Genomic DNA, 21354 nt, shown 5'->3' with positions numbered 1-21354 from the left:
CACAGTTTGCCTATCACGGGGTATTCCCGACCCTCTTCATGGCCCATACTGCCGCAGAGAGTGATAGGGCGGCTCCGCTGCCCCTACACATGGTACTATTCGGATCTCAAGGGAGACCCAGAGCTAAGATCGATACAGTAGGTTGTACGGTATGGGCTTGGAGAGAGCTTTGTTGAGGAGCAAAATTAGAGATCACATTTGCCCCCTCGATCCCTCTCATTAGTCACCCGGGACTGCCTGTGACCGCTGAGGATGGGGTGGGTCGGAGACTACGAGGGCTTCAGTTAACTACGATGGAGCAGCCGTTCCGTAATGGGGTGTTTGTTACCATAGACGATGCATTAGGCGAAGAGCACACAGGGATGTTAGACAGGTTCACTTGTTACCAATTAGGAGCTGCGCTGTGTGCCTTATACAAGTCCTTTCCTGTAGCACCACCAACATTCCAGGTGCTGGAGGATTTCCTGAAGAACTCTTCACCTCGAAACCTCATCGCCGGCTTTATGTGGGGATGCAGGGAGCCTCCCCAATGTGTATTCCGCAAACGCAGCGAGAGTGGGAGAAGGTTCTGGGTGGGTTTACTGCTGTGCACAGCTGAAGGAATTGTCGCCTGATTACAGACTGCGGTTGATCCACTTCACATTTATTAATAGATTGTACAGAACCCCTGTCTGGCTACACAGAGCTGGTCTGAGTGAAGATGCGAGGTGTGTGCACTGCCGAGCCCCGGAGGCCTCCTTCATTCATTTGGCTTGGGAGTGCCCTGCGGTGGCGAGATACTGGGAACGCATCTTTGAGATACTGGCCAGTTGATAAATGCTACCATAGTGTTACCCCTTAGTTGCTCTACTGGCGTATGTGCACAGCGTAGCCGCAATACACAAAAAGCTTGTGGCCATGTTGTTGCTCTTAGCTAAAAGATGGGTGGCTACTTGCTGGGGCCGCAGGGGCAGTCCGAAGATAGAGGAGTGGCTTAAAGATGCAGCATTTTGTCACAATCAACTGTCTGATTTCATTACAAGACCGGAGGCTACCATTATGCATACAACTTTTAATGCAGTCCAAGCATAGCCGCATATGTCACAAAGCAAAAGTTCCAACTTAGAATACATATGTATCAACAATAGCATGAATCACTAGGCAATCAGCCTCTTTTAAATGCGGCTCCAAGCAAGATAAGTCAACTCCTTACTTAGCTCTTTATAATACTGTAATTTCATGTTTAAGACTTGTATTTTATTATTAATCTATATTTGTTACTATATACTGATTAACCCCTTAATCCCTACAGGAGTAATATTTATATATATATATATATATATGTATATATACAATGTACCTGTTTTATATACCATCTTATAAGGTAGAGTAACACCTTTTTACTCCTTATACCCGGACCCCCAACCTCTAATTTACGGAGGTTGGCTTCCGCTTTCCTTTCCTGTAGTTATCTTTATTTTAAAGTTATAATTCTTTCCTCTCGGGCAAAAAGACACACTGACCCGCTTTTATCTAATTATTTATCCGTGTTACCCTCGCCTTCCTCCCATAATCAGTCTATTAGGATTGACATTTACAAACTAAATTTGAAGGTAATATTAAAAAAAAAACAGTATTACTGTTGAATCTGATTTTAATAATGATGCCATCAAAAAACGTATTCACAAGGAGATGAGATCATGTATGTTTTCTACTCTCTCCCAAGTTATGTCATCTAAGAGATCCTTGATCCATGATAATAATGACCTATCTGACTTGGACATAGCAGAGATTAATGATCTCACCGAAAAAAGGGGTAAGAGGCATAAAAAAAGTAATAATATTGATTATACCCCAGAGAGCACGGGAGGTCCTAGCACCTCAAATTTTACAGGAGGTCCTCGCACCTCATTTGCCTCAGGTGTCCCTCGCGGCACAAATCTGAAAGGTGTCCTTAGCGGCACAAATTTGATGGGTGTCCTTAGCGGCACAAATTTGATGGGTGTCCCTCGCGGCACAATTCACCAAAGTGCTCTAGATAATGATAATGATCCAAGTGATATTGATGGCTCAGAATTTCCTATCGAATATATTCTTGACCTAGATGAGGACGATCAAGATATTGATTCCTTTCTCTTGAATAACGACAATGGTCCTTCATCTTCTAAAGATAGTATTTTGAACCGTTTAGGGGAAGAAATGTTCTCCCCTTTTAACATTAAACATCCTAGAAGCTCAGAGTGGACTCCACATGAGCACGTTTCTAAATTCATATCTAAATGGATTAGGAACCCTTTAGAAAGGGAAACTCGCAATCTTTTGAGGGCAGAATGCACCAGACCTTCAATTGAAGGTAAAGTCTGTCAAACTCCTAACCTTGATCCGGAACTAATTACTTATCTTTTTAAATTAGGAAGAGACCCACGCAAAGGCCTGGAAAGGTCGCTTAAGCTCTACCAAGATAAAGTTCTCGACATCCTAGGTCCACTTACTAAAATAATCGACGCAGCTGAGGAGAGTTACCTTAATGGTTCCCCTCTAGACACACACTCCATTCGAGGATGGAGCCAAAGAGCACTTGTCCTCTTAGGAAATGCCAACGCAGGACTTAATTGTGAAAGAAGAAGAGTAGTCCTCAATAAAATGAGTCCAAAATTCATCGATATGGCTGAAAAAGAAACCTCCATTAATCTAAAAGGTTTACTTTTTGGAGAAGATTTAATACGTATCAACCTTTACCGCTTTAGATAGAGCGCATCAAAACATGAAAAAAGTTTTTAACTACAACAGCAACCTTTTTGGAAGGGCTGGAAGAAGGGGGCAATCTTCCGGCCGCTTTAATCGACGCCCCTTCCCAAGAAACAGAGGCAATTTTGGTAGAGGGTACCAACCACCCAACTAACCACAGTTTTATCCACCCAGAGGAAGAGGTTTCTGCTCCAGAAAATTCCGAGCATGAGGAGCACCTGCTGACTCCACCCCTCAAAGTTAGTACTCCTTCCCCTTCCCTTTCTTTGAATCCAAAAGTGGGTGGCAGACTAAGATACTTTTACCACAATTGGAAAATTATCACACAAGATCCCTGGGTTCTGAACACCGTTCAAGGTTTTTGTATAGATTTCACCCAAACTCCAATACAGTACACTCTTCCAAGACTGACACCCCTTACACTAGATCAAGAAAAAATCATAGAAGAAATTTCCTCAATGCTAAAAAAAGGAGCAATTCTAGAGGTACCCATGGAATTTATGACATTCATAAGTACTCTCTTCCTTGTGGAAAAGAAAGACAAGGGTTGGAGACCGGTTATAAATCTCATGGAACTCAACAAATTCCTTGTCTACCGTCATTCCAAGATGGAGGGCATCCATCTTCTCAGAGACCTCTTACTAGAAGGAGACTGGCTAGTCAAATTAGATCTGAAGGACACCTACTTTACAATTCCCATGACAAAGGAACACCAACCCTTTCTTCAGTTCATTTGGAAAAACCATCTCTTTCAATTTCAGGCTCTTCCCTTCGGCCTCTCTTCTGCCCCATGGTGTTTCACCAAGATAATTAGAGCAGTTGCCTCATGTCTAAGAGAAAAAGGGATTTGTCTCACCATTTACTTAGACGACATCCTGATTCTTTCTCAAGACTATGCTCAAATCATCAAAGATCTGAAGACAGTTATAGACCTCTTAGAAAGTCTGGGTTTTCTCATAAACGGGGAAAAATCCATTCTAGTCCCCTCAAAGAAGATGGAGTTCCTGGCTTCACAGTATACACAACAGAATGTCTTCTCCTTCTCCCTCCCAAGAAGATTGCCAAAATAAGAAAGGAGATAAGACATGTATTGAAACAAGAAAATCTCTCCCTAAGAGAACTAGCAAGACTTCTAGGCCTTCTATCTTCCTACATTCAGGCCATTTTTCCGGGACCACTGAATTATCGAGCCCTTCAGATAATAAAAGCAAGAGCTCTCAGGTCAGGTCTTTGGTACGGAGATCGAATTTCCTTAAACCCAGATGCAATCTTAGAACTAACATGGTGGTTAGACAATCTAGATGCATGGAATGGGAGAGCGATCTTTGGTTCAGCACCAGATTTTATTCTAGAATCGGATGCCAGCCTTCATGGCTGGGGTGCTTGTCTACAGAACCAGAACACTGGAGGAATTTGGTCCCAATAAGAGTCCCTGCACCACATCAATTATCTAGAATTAACTGCATGACTTTATGCTCTAATGAGCTTCAAACGCTTTCTTCAAGGAAGATCAGTCATATTGAAAATGGACAATATGTCTGCCGTTGCTTACATAAACCGTCTAGGAGGGACCAAGTCAGAAGACCTCTCCAATCCAGCAAAGAAGCTGTGGTTTTTCTGCCTAGAACACAAAATCTCCCTGAGAGCAGAATACCTTCCAGGGAAATCCAATCTTTGTGCAGATTGGAATTCAAGATTCATCTTGGATTACAGCAACTGGAAGCTCAACACTTCTGTTTTCAACTCCCTCAATCATTTCTGGTGCCCATTCCAAATAGATTTATTTGCGAGCAGATTGACTACCCAATTGATATCTTATTTCAGCTGGATGCCCGATCCTGGTGCTCTAGCAGTGAATGCCTTTCTCCAACCTTGGGTAGGGATCAACGCTTATGCCTTCCCTCCATGTGCAATGATCCAGAGACTGCTTCAGAAAGTGAGACAAGAACGATCCTCAATTGTCCTAGTAACTCCTTTTTGGCCATCCCAAGCATGGTTCCCAACAGTTCTAGAACTAACCTACAATTTTCCCTTCCTAATTCCTCCTCTGAAAGATCTTCTTACAGACGCAGACGGACAAATTCACCCTCTTGTTCAGACAGGGAATTTGAACCTTCTTGCTTGGAAGGTGTCAGGAGATCTAACGATCTCGCTAGACTTTCGTCAACAGCTTCAACTCTCCTTGGAGAGTCATGGGCCCCTGGAACACACTACCGGTACAACAACGTTTGGAAAGTCTGGTCACGTTGGTGCTTGGAAAGGGACTTGGATCCCGTGGAGGCACCTATTGTTGATATAGTTAATTTTCTTGGAGAACAATTCGATAGAGGTTCAAGTTACAGATCTCTCAATTGTTTTAGATCTGCTATTTCTGCAGGACATTCTCTAATTAACAATAAAACGGTAGGTAAAAATCCTATTATTTGTAGAATACTTAAAAGTATCAGACTTAGAAGACCTCCTCAACCTAGATATCAATCTCTTTGGGATGTTAATTTAATTCTTTACCTTTTTTGTTCTCGGCCAGTTAATTCTCTTCTCAGCAGGAAGAATCTATCAAATTAGCTACTCTTCTTCGCTTAATTTCATGCAGAAGAGTCTCTGATGTTAAAGCTCTAGATATTTCTTTTAGATCTTACGTTATGTTTGGAGTCAAATTTGAAATACATAGAAGAACTTAAACCATGTCAGATTCTATTTTCTATCCTCGTTTTGATACTTGCACTACACTCTGTGTTGTTCAATGTATGAAAGAATATGATGTGAGAATGAACTCTCTTCGTCCTTTGAATGTATCTCAATTACTCATCTCTTTTGTTAAACCCCATAAAGGAATTTCTTCTACCTCTAGATGGATGGGTTAAAACAGTCATGAAACTTGCTGGAATCAATCTGAATATTTTTAAACCACATTCTATTAGAGGCGCAATGGCCAGTAAGTCATTCTGGTCAGGTGGTAAGTTAGATGATATTCTAAAGGCTGCTGATTGGTCTAATTCTAGAACCTTTGCTTATCATTATTGCAAACCTGTTTCTCACATGTCTGATGTTGTTTTACATGGCTACCAACATGCATAATGGTAGCCTCCGGTCTTGTAATGAAATTGCGATTCTCCTATTAACATGACCAGAGAATCTGGATTTCATTAAAGACACGGAGGCTAACATTATCCCTCCCACCCTTCCCTGGGTGGTTAATTAAAGGATATAATATATATATAATATATGTTATGATATGCTTATTTGAATTTTTTACTTACAAACAAACATTCTTTTCCTTTGCAGGATTACTTACATCCTTTCCTTTGTCAGGAATTGTTATTTAGATGATTGTTTATTATTCTTGTCCTTAATACTTTTATTGGGATTTATTAACAAACTTTCTTTGCCTTGCAGATAACTTGTCTTCTTGATTTCACACCTGTGGATCAATCGTGGATGGTGTATTCTTCCGTCATCCTTCTTCAAGTTTGATGTTTCATTGGATTTGTTTGGACTTTTCCTTTTTCATTGTCACCACATTTAAAAGAGGCTGATTGCCTAGTGATTCATGCTATTGTTGATACATATGTATTCTAAGTTGGAACTTTTGCTTTGTGACATATGCGGCTATGCTTGGACTGCATTAAAAGTTGTATGCATAATGTTAGCCTCCGTGTCTTTAATGAAATCCAGATTCTCTGGTCATGTTAATAGGAGAATCGCAATTACTGGGAATTGATGCATGCACAGTCCCAACCCAAAGATAGCTGGGCACCTCTACTTAGCTACCTAGAACCCCTATCCCCGAATTGCGAAGATGGGGCAGCGGTGGTAACCTAGACTCTGTGCGCTGGCTGGCTGACAAGACCTTGGCTAATACAGCACTCTGGTTACAACCTGACAACTACATCCTCGTTAGGACACGTGTTTTTTTCTCTCATCCTTTCCTCTATTACCCCTATCCCTTTTGTCCTTTCCTTCTCTCGTTCCTCCATTCTGCCTGTTTGGTTTGGGTTTGGGAGTATGTTTTACTTCTCGTGGAATGTTGTTTTAAATATAGACAGCAATTGGCAGAGATGGACACACTGTATGGACATAACATCCGGATCTGTGCCTCATTGCTTCCCGAGATTATTTTGTCTTTGCTAAGCATGCCAGAAAGAAGGTGTGGAGCGATAGGATTGCTCCGTCTCTGTTTCTCTGTACTTGTTTACTTTCTTAAACTCAATAAAAAGAACTTTTAAATAAAAAAATTAAAAAGTAGGAGACTGGTGTAAAATTTGGCATTGTTATTGATTAGGGCAATGAGCTGGTAGTGGCAAGGGTCTGAATTCGTGCCTCCTTTAAAGATTGGCTGAATGATGGAACCTCTCCAAGAGTCTGGGATGGAATTAGCTGCTGTACAATATTTGAACAGTGGTGTTAATACCTCAGGCCAGAGAGCAGGCTTGGATGCAAACTGGGCAGTGGGTAGCCCATTGGGGCCTGGGGCTCTGTCTTTTCGCAGACTTCCGAGTTATAGTGCGCAACATTTTTCCATTTTGCTATATGTATTGGGAGCCTTTAAAAAGCCAACAGTATCGCTAGCCTTCTGAGGCGAAGGTAAATCACTTGGCAAGCTGCTGGGGTTGGAGAAGCATTCGGATAGTGATGAGAAATGAGCCGACATAAATGAAACCCACACTGGTTCAGAGATGTTTGCATTAGTGCCTCTCCTGCTGCCAATTGTAGCTTGATTGATCAAGACCAGAATTTAATTTATGCCCCTTCCCTTGCTTGCGCCTAGCAATTGGACCCAGAAGTCCTCTTTTTTCCCTTTTGGCACTCCAGATTGTTCTCCTTAATTGGAATCTTGAATTGCTCAAACTGTGTCTCACGGCTATTGAGGAAGGTTGCTTGATGAGAGCTCACAATTTGGGGTTGACGTCTCTTTTCAACAACTTCAAGTCTTCTGTCAATTTGACTTTTGTAAGAATCAGGTTGCGTGCCTTAGCACCTGATGTTGGTTTAACTTGGAATTCCTGCAGAATGTGTTCGAAAAACCCAGTCCATTGTTTGATGGGGGAGCTGCATTGAACTGTTTCTTCATTGAGTTGGGCTCTTATCCTGATTTTGTTGTCCAGTTTTAGCCATTTTAAGTTTTCTGTCCACACGCCGAGGCTGGTAGGTGGAGCTGCTTCCATTTTAAAGGGCTAGTAGTAAGTTTGATGTACTGTGGCCTGTGATCACTGTCAAGACGTGCACCTAGGGAGAAGTCTCCATTATTTTTGAAGAGTCCCACCGTGCTGAGGCTAAAATCTATGTGAGCGATGGACTTACCGGTGGTTCTTGTCCAACCAGGAGTGTGATGCCGCAGAAGCGACCATTAATGAGCCTCAGGCCTAGGGAGTCACACTTGTTTAAAACGAGTTCTGCTAAGGTGTTTTGCCAAGTGGCTGGGGCAAGATTTTGCACTGGGAGATCATATTCAAGGTCCAGGCTTTTGAACTTGTGGCCAATTGTTTCCCGAAAAGATTGGTGTTGAAATTGCCAGATATTAGGATGCTTGGAGAGAGATATTTTAGCTTGAGGTCAATTAGCATTAATACCCGGTTTTTCAATGTCTCCATCTTCCTGGATTCAAACAGAATAATGTAGATGTTAATAATCAGAAGCGAGTGGACTTTTCTGTGTTGGAGGATATTAAGGTGTATTTCTTGAGCGCAAGGTACTTTCAGTGCGATCTCTTCCGCTGTGTGATGTAGTGATGTAGAAACACAGATGGAGAGGCTGCCAATTGGTCGGCCATGCCTGATGACTTTTATGGCTGGTTTCTGAAACTTGATGAAGCATGTTAGAGGGACAGTTGATTGAGCCCAGGTCTCTTCTAGCATAAGCGGTTGAAATCCTTCCAAAACAGTACAGGTTCATCATTTTCAAGTTTTTGCAAGAGCCTGTGTCTATTCCAAGAGCAAAGACTGATTCTGTCCCTGCACAAGCACTGCACATCTTGAATTTGGTTACTTTGGTATAGGGTGTTTCTGGTTTGAAGAGCGGTTGACAGCCAACCCCAGGTGGAAGGATTTCACTTAGTCTTGCTGGAGTCATGTCCTCCTTGTTGATTTTTGTTCCCAGTTGGGAGTTTATCCTGAAAGATCGTACAGGGGAGCATGGCAGATATTTTTTAGCCTTGGGGTCATTGTGCATTTTTTAGTACAGATTGAGTCTGGGGTTGTGTTGGTGCAGAAGTAGTGTTGGATATCCTTTGGCCCTCGTTTCCTCAATTTTAATGCCCCAACTTTCAAAGACTCTGGAGTTTGCCAAGATCATTCCCACCCATGTGGAAAAGAGGAATGAGGCATGGGTGGGATCAGATTCATGCTTTCTTCTCGGCTCTAAAAATTCGATAGCCAGGATGTCAGCTGACCATATGTGCTTTACGTCAGGGATTGATTGTAGTCAGTTCCCTTGCCGCCCTTTATCCAACCATCTAGTTCTCTGCAATAAAGATTCACCAACTCAACCCACATACTGGATTCAAGCTTTTTGAAAGACATAAACTTTTCCTGGTACTGCTCCAGTGTCAGCCCACACGTGAGGCATAAAGCCTCCTTCATATTGGGGTAGGTCAGAACATCTACCTCCTCACTGCTGACCACCAAAGTTAGAAATGGTGGTCTCTAGTTGGCAGGGGTAGGTACATTTGTCCAAATAGGAACCCTTTCTGCTATTCAGGGTAAGGGGGATACACACTTTAGATGAACCCGGCTCACCCCCTCGGTGCTTGGCATAAGCAGACATACTTATCCCAAAGGCAATGTGTAAAGTATTTGTAGTCAAAACACACAATATTACAGTGATAACACCACAGCGGTTTAGAAAAATAAAGTATCTTTATCTAAACTCAACAGGACCAAAATGACAAAAATCCAGCATACATGTAATTAGAATATGACTTTTCAAAGGTTTCAAGCAACCGGGTCCGTCGAAAACTATCGATGCTTGGTTCTACACAAAGTACATGTAGATGGGTCAAAATTCACAAGGCAAAACAGCTGCAGAGATAGGAAGCATTGAGAAACAAAGAGATGCATCAGTTCCTGAGTACTTGGGCAGGTGATGCAACAGTTCTGCTGCACGCAGAAGTGATATGTTGAATTCAGACTGTAGGGGGAGGTGATGTGTCGACTCCAAGACAGTTCTGGTCCATGGGTGATGCATCGGGAAAACATGCCACACAGCTGCGAGGCGTGGAAATCCAGGATGAGCCGGTGATAGATGCAGCAATCCCACGATGCATCGGTTCTTGCAGCTGCGACAGGCGCTGCGTCTGCTTGGCAGAGGCGTGACGATGCATGGAGATTCTTCGCGCATGGCGATACTGCATCAGGAAAAACAGAGGCAAGAAGAGCGATGCATCGATTTTATTTGTTATTCAGGTTTCTTCCAGCTCCCAACAATAGGAACAACCATCAGAGGCCCAGAACTGGAACAGGCACCTCCTGGAAGGTCAGAACTCTCAGCAACAGAGTTCAGGGGAGCTAGGGGTGACATCTTTTTTGTCCCTTAGACTTCAGACCATGAGTCCAGCAGACAAAGGACCTTGGACATACTTCTTCAAGAAGGTTCACTGCAAAGTTTGATTCTTTGTCCTGTCCTAGGCAGAAACAGCAACTGCAGGTCAACCCCACACAGCACACAGCTAAGGGGCAGTACTCCTCCTTACAGCTCTTCTCCTTGGCAATGGTTCCTCTTGAGCCCAGCAATGATTTAAAGTTCTGGGGTTTAAGTTCCAGTAATACTCAAATACTAACATTAACACTCAGATAGAGCTCTGTGGGTAATGTTAACACACAAATGGAGGCACTTATGATGAAAGTGAGGTTAATGTGTAGTAAGGCACTCAGTGGGTCTAGAAAAATAATATTGAACAATTTGATCCCTAGAAGATGAACTATGTGACCTGGAAAGGGGAGTGGTCTTGGACTGGAAATTGGAGGCACCCCTATTAACAGACTCAAAACAATACATAGCTCTGCTAGAAAATTATTTCAGGAAGGATCATCTCACATGCATGTGGAGGGAGACAAAATGGCTAATTTACTGGTTCAGATGACCAACTTTGAGAAGGGCTGACGGTTATTGACTGTCCTTATAGGTAATGATGTTACCTTATGTTGTGCACAAGAAGACATCAAATCTGTTTTAGTGGAGTATTATTCCAAAGTATATTCATGCCCCTCTGCGTTACAGACTGATAGTTTATCTGCTTCTTTGCAGGATGCCAGGTCACTGGTCATGTCAATTGAGTAGATGGTCTGCTGGATTCACGCTCTCATAGGCGGCGATCAGTTGCATGCTTAAATTGAAGCGAAAAAAGAAAGACTCTGGGTTCCGATAACCCTTTATCTTCAGAATTGTACAGAATATTTAGAGGGTAGTTAACTCCCTGCATTATGGAACTATATAATTTGTCACAAACAACTGGCAAGCATCTTCCAATGATGGGAGAGGTTGTGATAGTGGTGATCCCAAAGCTGGACCAATTCCCTTTGAATAGAACATCTTACTACACCCATCCATGTTACATGTAAACTATGAAATCCTGGGAAACATGCTTCCAATGAGGCGTTTAATTGGACTGCTGCTGTGGGTCCACATCTCCCATAGCTTAAGGAGAAATTTCAATATAATGAATGGTTTGCCTGACAAAGATTGAATGCCCTCATTGTTATCTTTAGATATAGAAAAGGTGTTGGCTATGCTACAGTGACATTTTGAGTATGCTGTATTAGAATCCATAAACTTCGGGCCTGTGGTATTGCCAAAGAATAAATTGTTCTAGACAGCATAAGCAGACTGAACAAGCCATGTGATTTCTTTCAACTGGATAGTACTGAGGTGACAGATAACATGGATGCTCCTGGTTGTGCCTCATTTGTTCTGGCAATAGAGTTGTTGACTTGTTATGTGAGAAAGATGTGGATACAAAAGGGGGCGATGGTGTTGGGCTTCAAACGCATGATATTCTTATCTGCAGATAATGTTATTTTCTATGTGTGCAATCCACCTGGCAAGTGCACCCACTTGCCAGGCTCAAACATTCCCTTTTCTTATATATATGTAAGGTACCCTTCAGTGAGGCCCAAGGTACCCCTCTGGGCAGGGTGCAGTGTATGTGAAAGTAGGACATGCCCTGGTGTGTGTGACATGTCCTGATAATGAAAAACTGTATATTCAGGTTTTCACTATTGCTAGGCTATCTGTCCCATAGGCTAACAAGGGAGTTGCTTTGCAACATCTTGCAAGTATAACTTTTTATTGGGACAAGATGGAGAAATTAAGTTTAGGCTCTCTTTTAGAAAGTGGGCATTTTCTTGCATAACCTTCCTATGTGCCTCTGCTGGGTTGCGTATTGACTGTCTGCTTTTTGGAGTGACAGAAGCTGGGGATGTGCACTCACTGCAGACAGCCACTAGGGGGCGGGGGTGAGGTGTCTCCTGCCTTTCTTGGGTGACTTAGAGCTGAGCTGAATAGACCTGAACTGCATTTAGAAAAGTGGGGGGAGTTTTCCTTGCACCTAAATAAGCCCGGTCTCCTGTGCACAATACTGTCTCCAGCTCCTGCCAAGAAGCTGGACCAGAGAGGCCAGAACTGGTGTGGACTGAGCTGAGAGACTTTTGCCATAGGAGAACAAAGGAATATGTGGTATAAATACTTGGGCCCAGACCCCAGAACTTTTGAACTCTTTTGGATCAAGGAATCTGCCAAGAAGAAGAGATGGAGAAGCTGTGAGGAGGACACTTTGCTGTATGCTTTGCTGTGTTAGTCTGCAGTGGCTGCTTCTGTCATGGGCAGAGAAAGGACTGGATTGAACTTTCTGTAACTTCTTTGTTTGAGTTTCTCCAAGTGCTGGTGGTAGAGCTTGCCCCCATTCAAGAAGTCTCATGAACAGCAAAGACTTTAAGTTCATCTGCTACCAACACTGGGAACTGTGTATTTTGTGCTGCAACAGAAGAAAAAGCAACCTGACGCCGTCAACGATGCCAATGCTGGCTCCGTGTCATGAAGGCACAGCAGAGGTCACTGCAGCACTTCACACTGCAACCATGATCTTACCAACGATGATGCTCGATGCCGCCACCGAGCCGCTGCTTGCAAGGTGACCTGTGGGAACGCACTTTGTACCACCTTGCTTCACACCACCCGCCCTGGTATCCCCGATGACGCTGCTCCACACCAACATCGACACCGCTGCTTCCACTGTGATTTGAGCACAGCTCATAAGTTACACAACGCACCACACAGTCACACACTGCAGCCTTGGCCTACCGACGCCGGTGCCATCAACTCCGGTTCGTCAGCCAACAACAGCACATCAGCAACGACGCCGCTGCGGCTTGCACCGTAACCTGCCAGAACCGTGATGAGCACAGAATCACTTTGCACCACAGCTCTGGTCTCATTGACACCACTGGATGGCCATCACCGAGCCGCTGTACTTCGCACCTCACCCCCGTTGCCTGTCAAGGCAGCACTCCTGACTTCAACCACACGGAGTCCGATCTGCAACACATGTGACCTCAAGGCCCCAACAATGCCTGCATTGATTTCCGGAACCAACGCATGCCAACGCCAGCTCTACGAGGCTCATCACGAGGCCACCGACACCCTGCAATTCTAAAAGTACTGTTTTGCAGGTCTTCCCAACACCGTAGCTGGCCTGCGACACCGTGGTTAACTAGAACTGTTTGGATTTGTTATTCACAATGCTGTTGACTTCAAAGCACTGTATTGTAAGTCTATTTTTGCTTATTAATATTTCTAAGAACTGTAGGGTGGATTTTTATTGTTTTTCATCGTTTTTTGCACATATAAAATATTCAATATTTTTCTAAAACTGGTGTGGTGTTCTTTTGTAGTTTTTTTTCACTGTATTACTGCTGGTTATGAGCATATTCTTTACAGGCTACCTCGGAGATAAGCTTGACTGCACATGCCAAGCTACCAAGGGGGTGAGCAGGGGATATTTTAGAAGTATATCCCCCTTCTCCTGATTAGGAAGGAGGGTCCCTACTTGGACAGGGTAACATCCTGCCAACTAGAGACCCCCATTTCTAACAGTTCTCAAGATGTGTGGTCAAACGACAACTTGCAAATATGCTTCCTTATGGTCCTTTAAGTAAACTGTGTCGTATGAGTGTTGTGCAGTATATAAATATAATTTTGGTAACTAACTGGTTTGTTAAAGGGCATACTCACCAGTTTCAAAAGTTGGTAAAATAATTATACTGTCTGCTTTAAAAACATTAAAGCAATGTTTGGTGGACATCTGGTTTGGGGAAGAATTGTGGTGGAGACAAAGGGAGTGAAGGGCAACATAGATATGTCTTAGGAATGCCATATATCTACAGATATTGAATGCCCTAAACATCCAGTGTTGGGGTAGAAGTCACATTCAAAGGGAGTGGAGGTCTTGCAGGTAAAAGCCTGAGGTTTTCCCGGAAATCTACCAAATCATTGCTTTTTTTATTTGACTCATTTTAATACCAAAATGCGAATTAGAATTATGCATCCAGAAAAAAGGTTCCTCACATATGTAGTTCTCAAAGCATTCTGCATCACAAACCTGCAAAAAGTCTGAAATTTCAATTTGTTTCAAGGTCAAAGACAGTGCGGAAACAAGCCGAAAAAAGGGATACTCGTACATATATATAACTTTTTATATGAAAAGAACAGTTACTTAAAAAAGTAACTTAATGTTATCAGCCTACAACGTAATACAAATAAATTAGCATGGGGAGGATTTATGATCCCTTTAATTTGAAAATTCGTCCAAACAACTCAGGTGGTGGATTAAACATCTGAAATATTCTGCCGTCACAAAACATAGATGGCCAATGGATGAAATACATTTAGCTCTAATTAAAAGTAGACATATTGAGTGCTTTACAACGCATGGACAGCAAAGAGGTGTGAAGCAGACATGTATAGAATAATATGCAGAGGGTGAAATGTTAAAAGAATCTAGTAGTTGAGGATAAAAAGGAAGAGTGCATGCAGTACCTGGAGATCTCTGGTTCAGAGAGCAGGCCTAGGTGGTACTGAGGGTAGGGAGAAGGCAGAAGGAAGTTTTTATCACATTCTAGTGGGGAATAGTTCCTGGGTGAAGAAGGTCTTTCAGAAAATTTGTTCACAGTGCTGTAGACAGGTTCGGGATTCCTGAGGAAAGAGTAGGAACACAGAAGGAAAAGGAATTCATGTGTGTAAGTATATGTGAATCGTACATGCGCAATACTAACAATAATGCATATATTATGCAGACATAACACAAATAGTCAAACAAAATTACGAAACTTCTTAAAACATTCAGAAGATCACTTGTAGTCCTTCAATAGAGAGAAAAGTTCAGGCGGCCATACATCAAACTGTACATTGGAGTGAGACTAATATACAGGATGATACCCTTATAGAGGTTTGGCATAAGAATAGGGGTCTACGGGTATGACCAAAAAATAAGTGAAGATTCAACTTTAATCTTCAATCTCTGGAAGACTGCCAAACCTCACAATTCACACATTAAGATGTTCGCAAAGACAGCCAAATTTAGAAATGTAAAAAACAAATACAGCAGGCAAATGTTTGCAGTAACAGATTTAGACTTAGCAGAGAATGTCCGTCTTGCAAAGTTATTGTAAATCGTCATCATTTTAAAGTTCAAGCATGACTGCCACATTTAGAACCAATAAGTTTCCCATCCTGGTATGGCAAAACAATGATACACTATGGACAACAGCATTCCTTAATGATCTTGTGGTTTACAGGGATAGGTGACGTGGAATGCAATGCACTGCAAATGAAATGAGTTAAAATGCAATGTGTGGTGATCTGTACTATCCTCCTGTAGAAACATTAAAATAATAGTAGGAGAAGCAAAGAAATGAAAGGGGAACTAAAGATGGAGAAACTTGAACATTTAAGGACTGGTAAAACAGCACTGATAACATAGCACACTCCTTTTTCAGGTGGATGTACACACGTGTTCAGAAAATGCCTTTATGAACTGGGCAAAAGAGCTAATGACTGATGCAGACTGAACCATTACCCCATACAGTTTATGTTTGTTTATGTTTATGGATTTGGAGAGTGCATGGCTGCCCGAAGAGTTCCCAGGGCTAGGAGAGAGGAGGCAGTCCGGGTGCATAGGATGTTGAGGTAAGAGTAACGATTTGAGCCTTTTCCTGAATGCCAATTCGTCAGTCAGCATACGTAGTTCCCTAGGCAGGGAGTTCCATAGGCTAGGAGCCAGATGCGAGAAGGATCTGCCTCCCCACCTGGATCTCTTTATCCTAGTTTGTTTCAGGAGTAGATCTGCAGAGGATCTTAGGGGTCTTCTTGGGATGTAGGGTGTGACAAGTTTTTGATTAAGGCCGGACCTTTGTCATTTATATGGGCAATACATAGTGACTTGAACTTAATCCTGGCCTGGATAGGGAGCCAGTGTAGTTTCTTCAAGGCTGCCTTGGCTGACTCTTGTCTGGGAATGCGCAGCAGTATCCTAGCTGTGGCATACTGCACCACTTGCAGTCTCTTTCTAACGTATTTGGGTGTGCCAAGATACAGGGAGTTACCATAATCCAGCTGCGACACCACTAGGGCCTGGACAACGGTTCTGCGAGTGTGTTCAGGAATGAAAGGGAGGATCTTCCGGAGCATGCACAGTAATCCAAAGCACACGCCTAATAGTTTTCTGGCTTGAGTCTCCATGGACAGACTTTCGTCTAGCCAAATTCCCAGACTTGTAACCTCGTTCTTTGGGATAGTGTATTAATATTTCTTGGGACCACTTTATTACCCAGGAACATAAGCTTGTGGTCATGAAAGGAAGTAGTTCGATGTCATGAATGGAAGCAGAGTGTAAATAACACCAAGACAGATCAAGAGCAGAACTTAGTGGACACCTCTGGCAATAGATACATTTTTCCTAGTGGATCAATCAGGCCTGTAGGTATTATCAATGGCTTATCACCATAACCAAATGAGGTCTCCTGCACTGAGCATAAGCTTTCTCATATAGTCATAAAATTACATAGTACACAAAATTACAGTTGCTAAAGCAAAATATTGTCGCTCCTACGAGGGAATAACAAGGCTTGTGACAGTACAAATCTACTAGCACGGTTTGTCAGAGTGGGTAACCAACACCAAAATCATTGCCTACTATAGCGATCTGTAAAATTGCATGTAACAAAATACCGATCTGTAGGCTTTAATGCAGAGTAAAACCAATCTACCCATAAATGCCTATTGACTTTAACATATGCTTTTCACAATCAATGTGTCAGACCTACTGCCTTTGTAACTTTTCATTATAAGCAATCAAGGCTGTAACCTTTATCAGTGGCTTGTTACCAAAATCAGATTAGACCTACTGTGGTGGTTCATAAAGGTGTAGCATAATAAAATTATAGATACGTACAAAATATATTTCTCGAAACAATGAAAACAATCCCTACTAATAAAGCCTAATAAGGATTATCATTCGGAAAATGGTCTATCCCTTTGGTTTCTTCAGGTGGTTTACCTACACCAAAACCCTTACATACTACAGTAATCTTCCATATTTATTGTACCAAAGGGCCAGATGTACAAACATTAGGAATACAGATTCCTAATTGAGATTCTCTCTGAATTGCATTTAGAAAAGTGGTATTCTGAATGTATGAAATACATTGAGTTTCATTTAGGGGTTTCATGTGGGTAGAAAATCGACCTACTTCATGAATAATAATGAGGTAGGTCACAGTTTGCGGCTCATTAGGAATCACAGTCATCACAGGTACGGTGGCCTGCTAAGGTCAGCAGACCGCAGTGTCTGTGATTGCTTTTTAATAACGCAATCTTGGGACCACTGCCTGCTCCTACAAAATATTATTATTTACATTCTCAAATGGGAAGGGTCCCTTGTGGACCCCTTACCCTTTGCAAGTGGGTTATCACCAGTTTTAAACTGGTGGCAAAGTATTGCTGTTTTGCAAACTGAATTCAGTAGCAAAACAGTAATACATACCATACCGATTTGGTATTCGGAAGGGACACCCTAAACAGGCCCCTTCCAAATGCCGAATTGCAAAGCTAAGATTTTTTATTTTGTACATTTGAAAAAGCATAGGGACATTTGTAACTAGAAAAATGCTTTGTTCATCTGGCCCAAAATGTCAGCCTACAGCCTTTAGCACAGTGTAATAACAATACTTACCTAAAAGTTGTTTGTCTTTAACACATACTTTCACTATGGGTAAGCCTTCCTTGTTTGGTCAAGTATTTTTCATTATGAACAGATCACACCAACAAAATCTGACAAAACCTTTAACCACTGAACTGATAAGGCCTCTATCCTTTACCAATGGCTTGACAACAGGCCTACAGAAGTGCACAGAAACTGCCAACCATCAGACAAACATAGAAAAATTACAAGTATGTACAAAATGACAATTGGCAAAACAATATACAGACCCTCCTAATAGGGCCTCACAAGAATCATCACAGTGAAAATCTACTGTCACGGTTTGTAAGAGTGGGTGACCAACACCATCACTTTTGCCTACAATGCTAATCTGTGAGATTATATGTCACCACATACCTTTTTATTGCCTGTAGCAACAATCCACTGTTAGAGGCCTACTTGCTTTACCACTTGCGTTTCCCTATAAATAAGCCAGGCCTACTGCATTTATAATAGAGTTTCATAATAAAAAGTTGAGACCATTTAGTTCAATTCAAGGGTATTTATCAAGCGCATGGCTACCCAACGGGCTTCTCAGCACTGAAAGGCCTACCAGGCTCAATATAATGATATTAAGCATACTGATAGGCTTTGAGTTGTTTCCTGAAGATGAGTACTTTTTTTGGCATATGGCATAACATTTCCCTGCACACCGATCAAGCCAATAGCTGTTATCATAGTATTGTCCCTAACCCCAACTCAGGCATCCTATACTGAGCATACGCTTTTCCCAAAACAACTATCAGGCATACAGTCATAAGATTACAAATGTTTAGAAATTTACGTCTTTTCCAAAGAGATGCAACAGTTTTTAAGTGGACTTTCCATCGTACATCTGAGGATGGCGTTGAATTCTCAATAAGCAAATGGTCTGGCGGCCCACACGGACAGAATGGGTAAATCATGTATTCAAAGGGTACTTGAAGTAAGATCACCTTTAACAGAAGTGCTTCATGAGATGTGGGGGACACCTCACACAATCCCTAATGGTGTAACCTGAATATCTCCATTTTTTTTGCATGAGAGGAAGAGTAGGGAAAACAAAGCTTAATCCCGGTTGGATGAATAGACGATTGCCTGAGACAAAATTTGTAGTGGAGCAGAGAGACTTGCCGAAAATGTGGAAGAAATGCCAGTCCAAATACAAACAAATGTTTCATTGAAACAATTATGTGAAGCATGTGGAGTGGCGTGTGGGAGATGTTGTACTTGTGAAAAAGCTCAAGTTTGCGAAGTAGGGTAGTTTTGCGATTATTGGTCCGTATGTAATCCAGGCAGTCATGAGAAATTTTGTCAGGCTGGGCAATGGGGAAGTGTTGAACATGCCAAGGCTTGTGTAGTGAAGTGGTTGGGAGGTTCCTGGAGATTCCAACTCTGGAGTTTCCAACTCTGATCAAGAAGGATGTATAGTTGGTCCGCATCCTCTCGGTAGATCAGCGAGGAGGAAGGAGTATGTTATGAAATGGGAAAACATTGTGCTGAAAGCTTTTGGTTTAAAGTGTAATTTATTTTATTTTATTTCGATTTATTACTGTTTCTCAATAGTTCTTTAACCCTTTCGGTGCCGGGCCTCCCCGTGCCTCTCCCTTTTTGACTATTTGGGGCAGTTTGCGCTTAGACCCCCATAACTTTTTGTCCACATAAGGTATCCACGCCAAATTTGTGTCCTTTTCTTACAACATCCTGAAAATTCTAAAGGTACCAGGGGTTTGTGGATTGCTCTGGAGGCGACCAAGAAATTAGGCAAAATACAGCTAATTTTGGTCTTTTGGGCATAAATGGTGTAAACGTGCTGCAGAGGAAAGTGTCTGGTTTCTTTCCTTCAAATGGTATGAACAATGAGTTTATGGTGCTAAAATCACTATCCCCCCACCTTTCAGTAATAGGCAGACATTTGTCAAAAACATGATTTTCTACACAGTTTTGGCATTTTACTGGGATAAAGCCTATTTTTCTTATTTGTTTGTGCTTTCAACCTCCTTCCAGTTTGTAGTAGAAAAGGGTTAAAATCAATTATGGATCCCAGAAAGCTATACGTTTTTGAAAAGTAGACATAATTGTGAATTCAGCAAGGTTTTTTTTGTGTAGATCTTTCAAGGTTTTTCTATAGAAAATAGCAGTTGAATTTAAAGAATATTGAAATTTAGTTGAAAAAACAGCAATTTGTGCCTACATTTTCACCTGTAACTTCTTCTAACTATGGTAGATTTTTGAAAGCTATACAGTTATGTCCATGGGACCCTTCTAATTGCGGGGTTATATGAGGCTTGTAGGTTCATCAAGAACCAGAGGTACCCAGAGCCAATAACTGAGTTGCAGCTTGCAATGGTTTTTCGTTGTGTACCGGGTAAATTGTGGTAAAATATAACGGGTGAAAAATCAGTATAAAGGAAACATATGTATCTCTGAAAGTGGAACAAGATATGGAGTTTAGAAGCAGTGGTTATTTGGGCATCTCTGAATTTGTGGGTACCAATATTAGCATGTGAATTAGAGGATATTGTTCAAAATCCTTCTTTTTGACACACCGCCTTACATTTGGAACGTAGAAATGCATAGAAAGCAAATGGTAATAACACTTGTTCTACTATTCTGTGTTCCCCTTTGTCTCCCAATACAAATGGTACCTCACCTGTGTGTGTAGGTCTAGTGTCTGCAACAGGAAATGGCCAAAAACGCAACATGGACACATCACATGTTTCCAATTAATACGGACCCTTTTTTGCATTGTGCCTAGCTGTGGACTTTAGGCCCTAGCCCTAGCCCTAGCCCTAGCACATAGGCAAATCTAGCAAATCTGTGCATTTTTGAAAACTAGATACCCAGGTTAACCCAGGATGGCGGGACTTGTGTGGCTCTCACCAGGTTCTGTTACCCAGAATACCTTGCTAATCTTAAACTTGGTAAAAAAAAAGCACACATTTTCCTCACATTTCTGTGATGAAAGTGGTGGAATCTGCGTGGAGCCACAAACTTCCACACACCCAACATTCCCCCAAGTCTCCCAATAAAATGGTACCTCACTTCTGTGGGTAGGCTTAGTGCCCGTGACAGGGAACGGCCCAAAACGCAACGTGGACACATCACATTTTTTCCAGTGAAAAAAGACCCGTTTTTGCCTTGCGCCTAACTGTGGATTTTGTGCCCGAGCTCAGCTGGCACCTAGGGAAACCTAGAAAACATGTACATTTGTGAAAACTATTAGTAAGGGTAAAAGCCCAGGCAAAAAAGTAACACAGTCTGACAAAAGCACGTAAGATGGCAAACTATCTGGAGAGAAGGACTCAAAAGAAATTTATATGATAAATTGAAAAATGTAATTATATTGATAAAAACTTTTGATGTAAACATATTCATTCAGAACACATGATTAAAATAAA

The 21354-nt window shown here is 42.0% G+C and overlaps 1 protein-coding gene across 1 annotated transcript in view; it reads right to left on the bottom strand.

Moving 5' to 3' along the window:
* The window catches only part of LOC144773448 (disks large homolog 2-like), an 843812-nt gene that overhangs the window by 106687 nt on the left and 715771 nt on the right, over positions 1 to 21354 (bottom strand). Inside the window, exon 9 of the mRNA XM_078658478.1 lies at positions 14755 to 14910. Coding sequence (XP_078514604.1) covers positions 14755 to 14910 — 156 coding nt within the window. The remainder of the gene's footprint in view (positions 1 to 14754; positions 14911 to 21354) is intronic.

Source organism: Lissotriton helveticus, chromosome 8 (genome assembly GCF_964261635.1).
Source record: "Lissotriton helveticus chromosome 8, aLisHel1.1, whole genome shotgun sequence".
NCBI lineage: Eukaryota > Metazoa > Chordata > Amphibia > Caudata > Salamandridae > Lissotriton > Lissotriton helveticus.
This window is presented reverse-complemented; position numbering and strand designations above follow the sequence as displayed.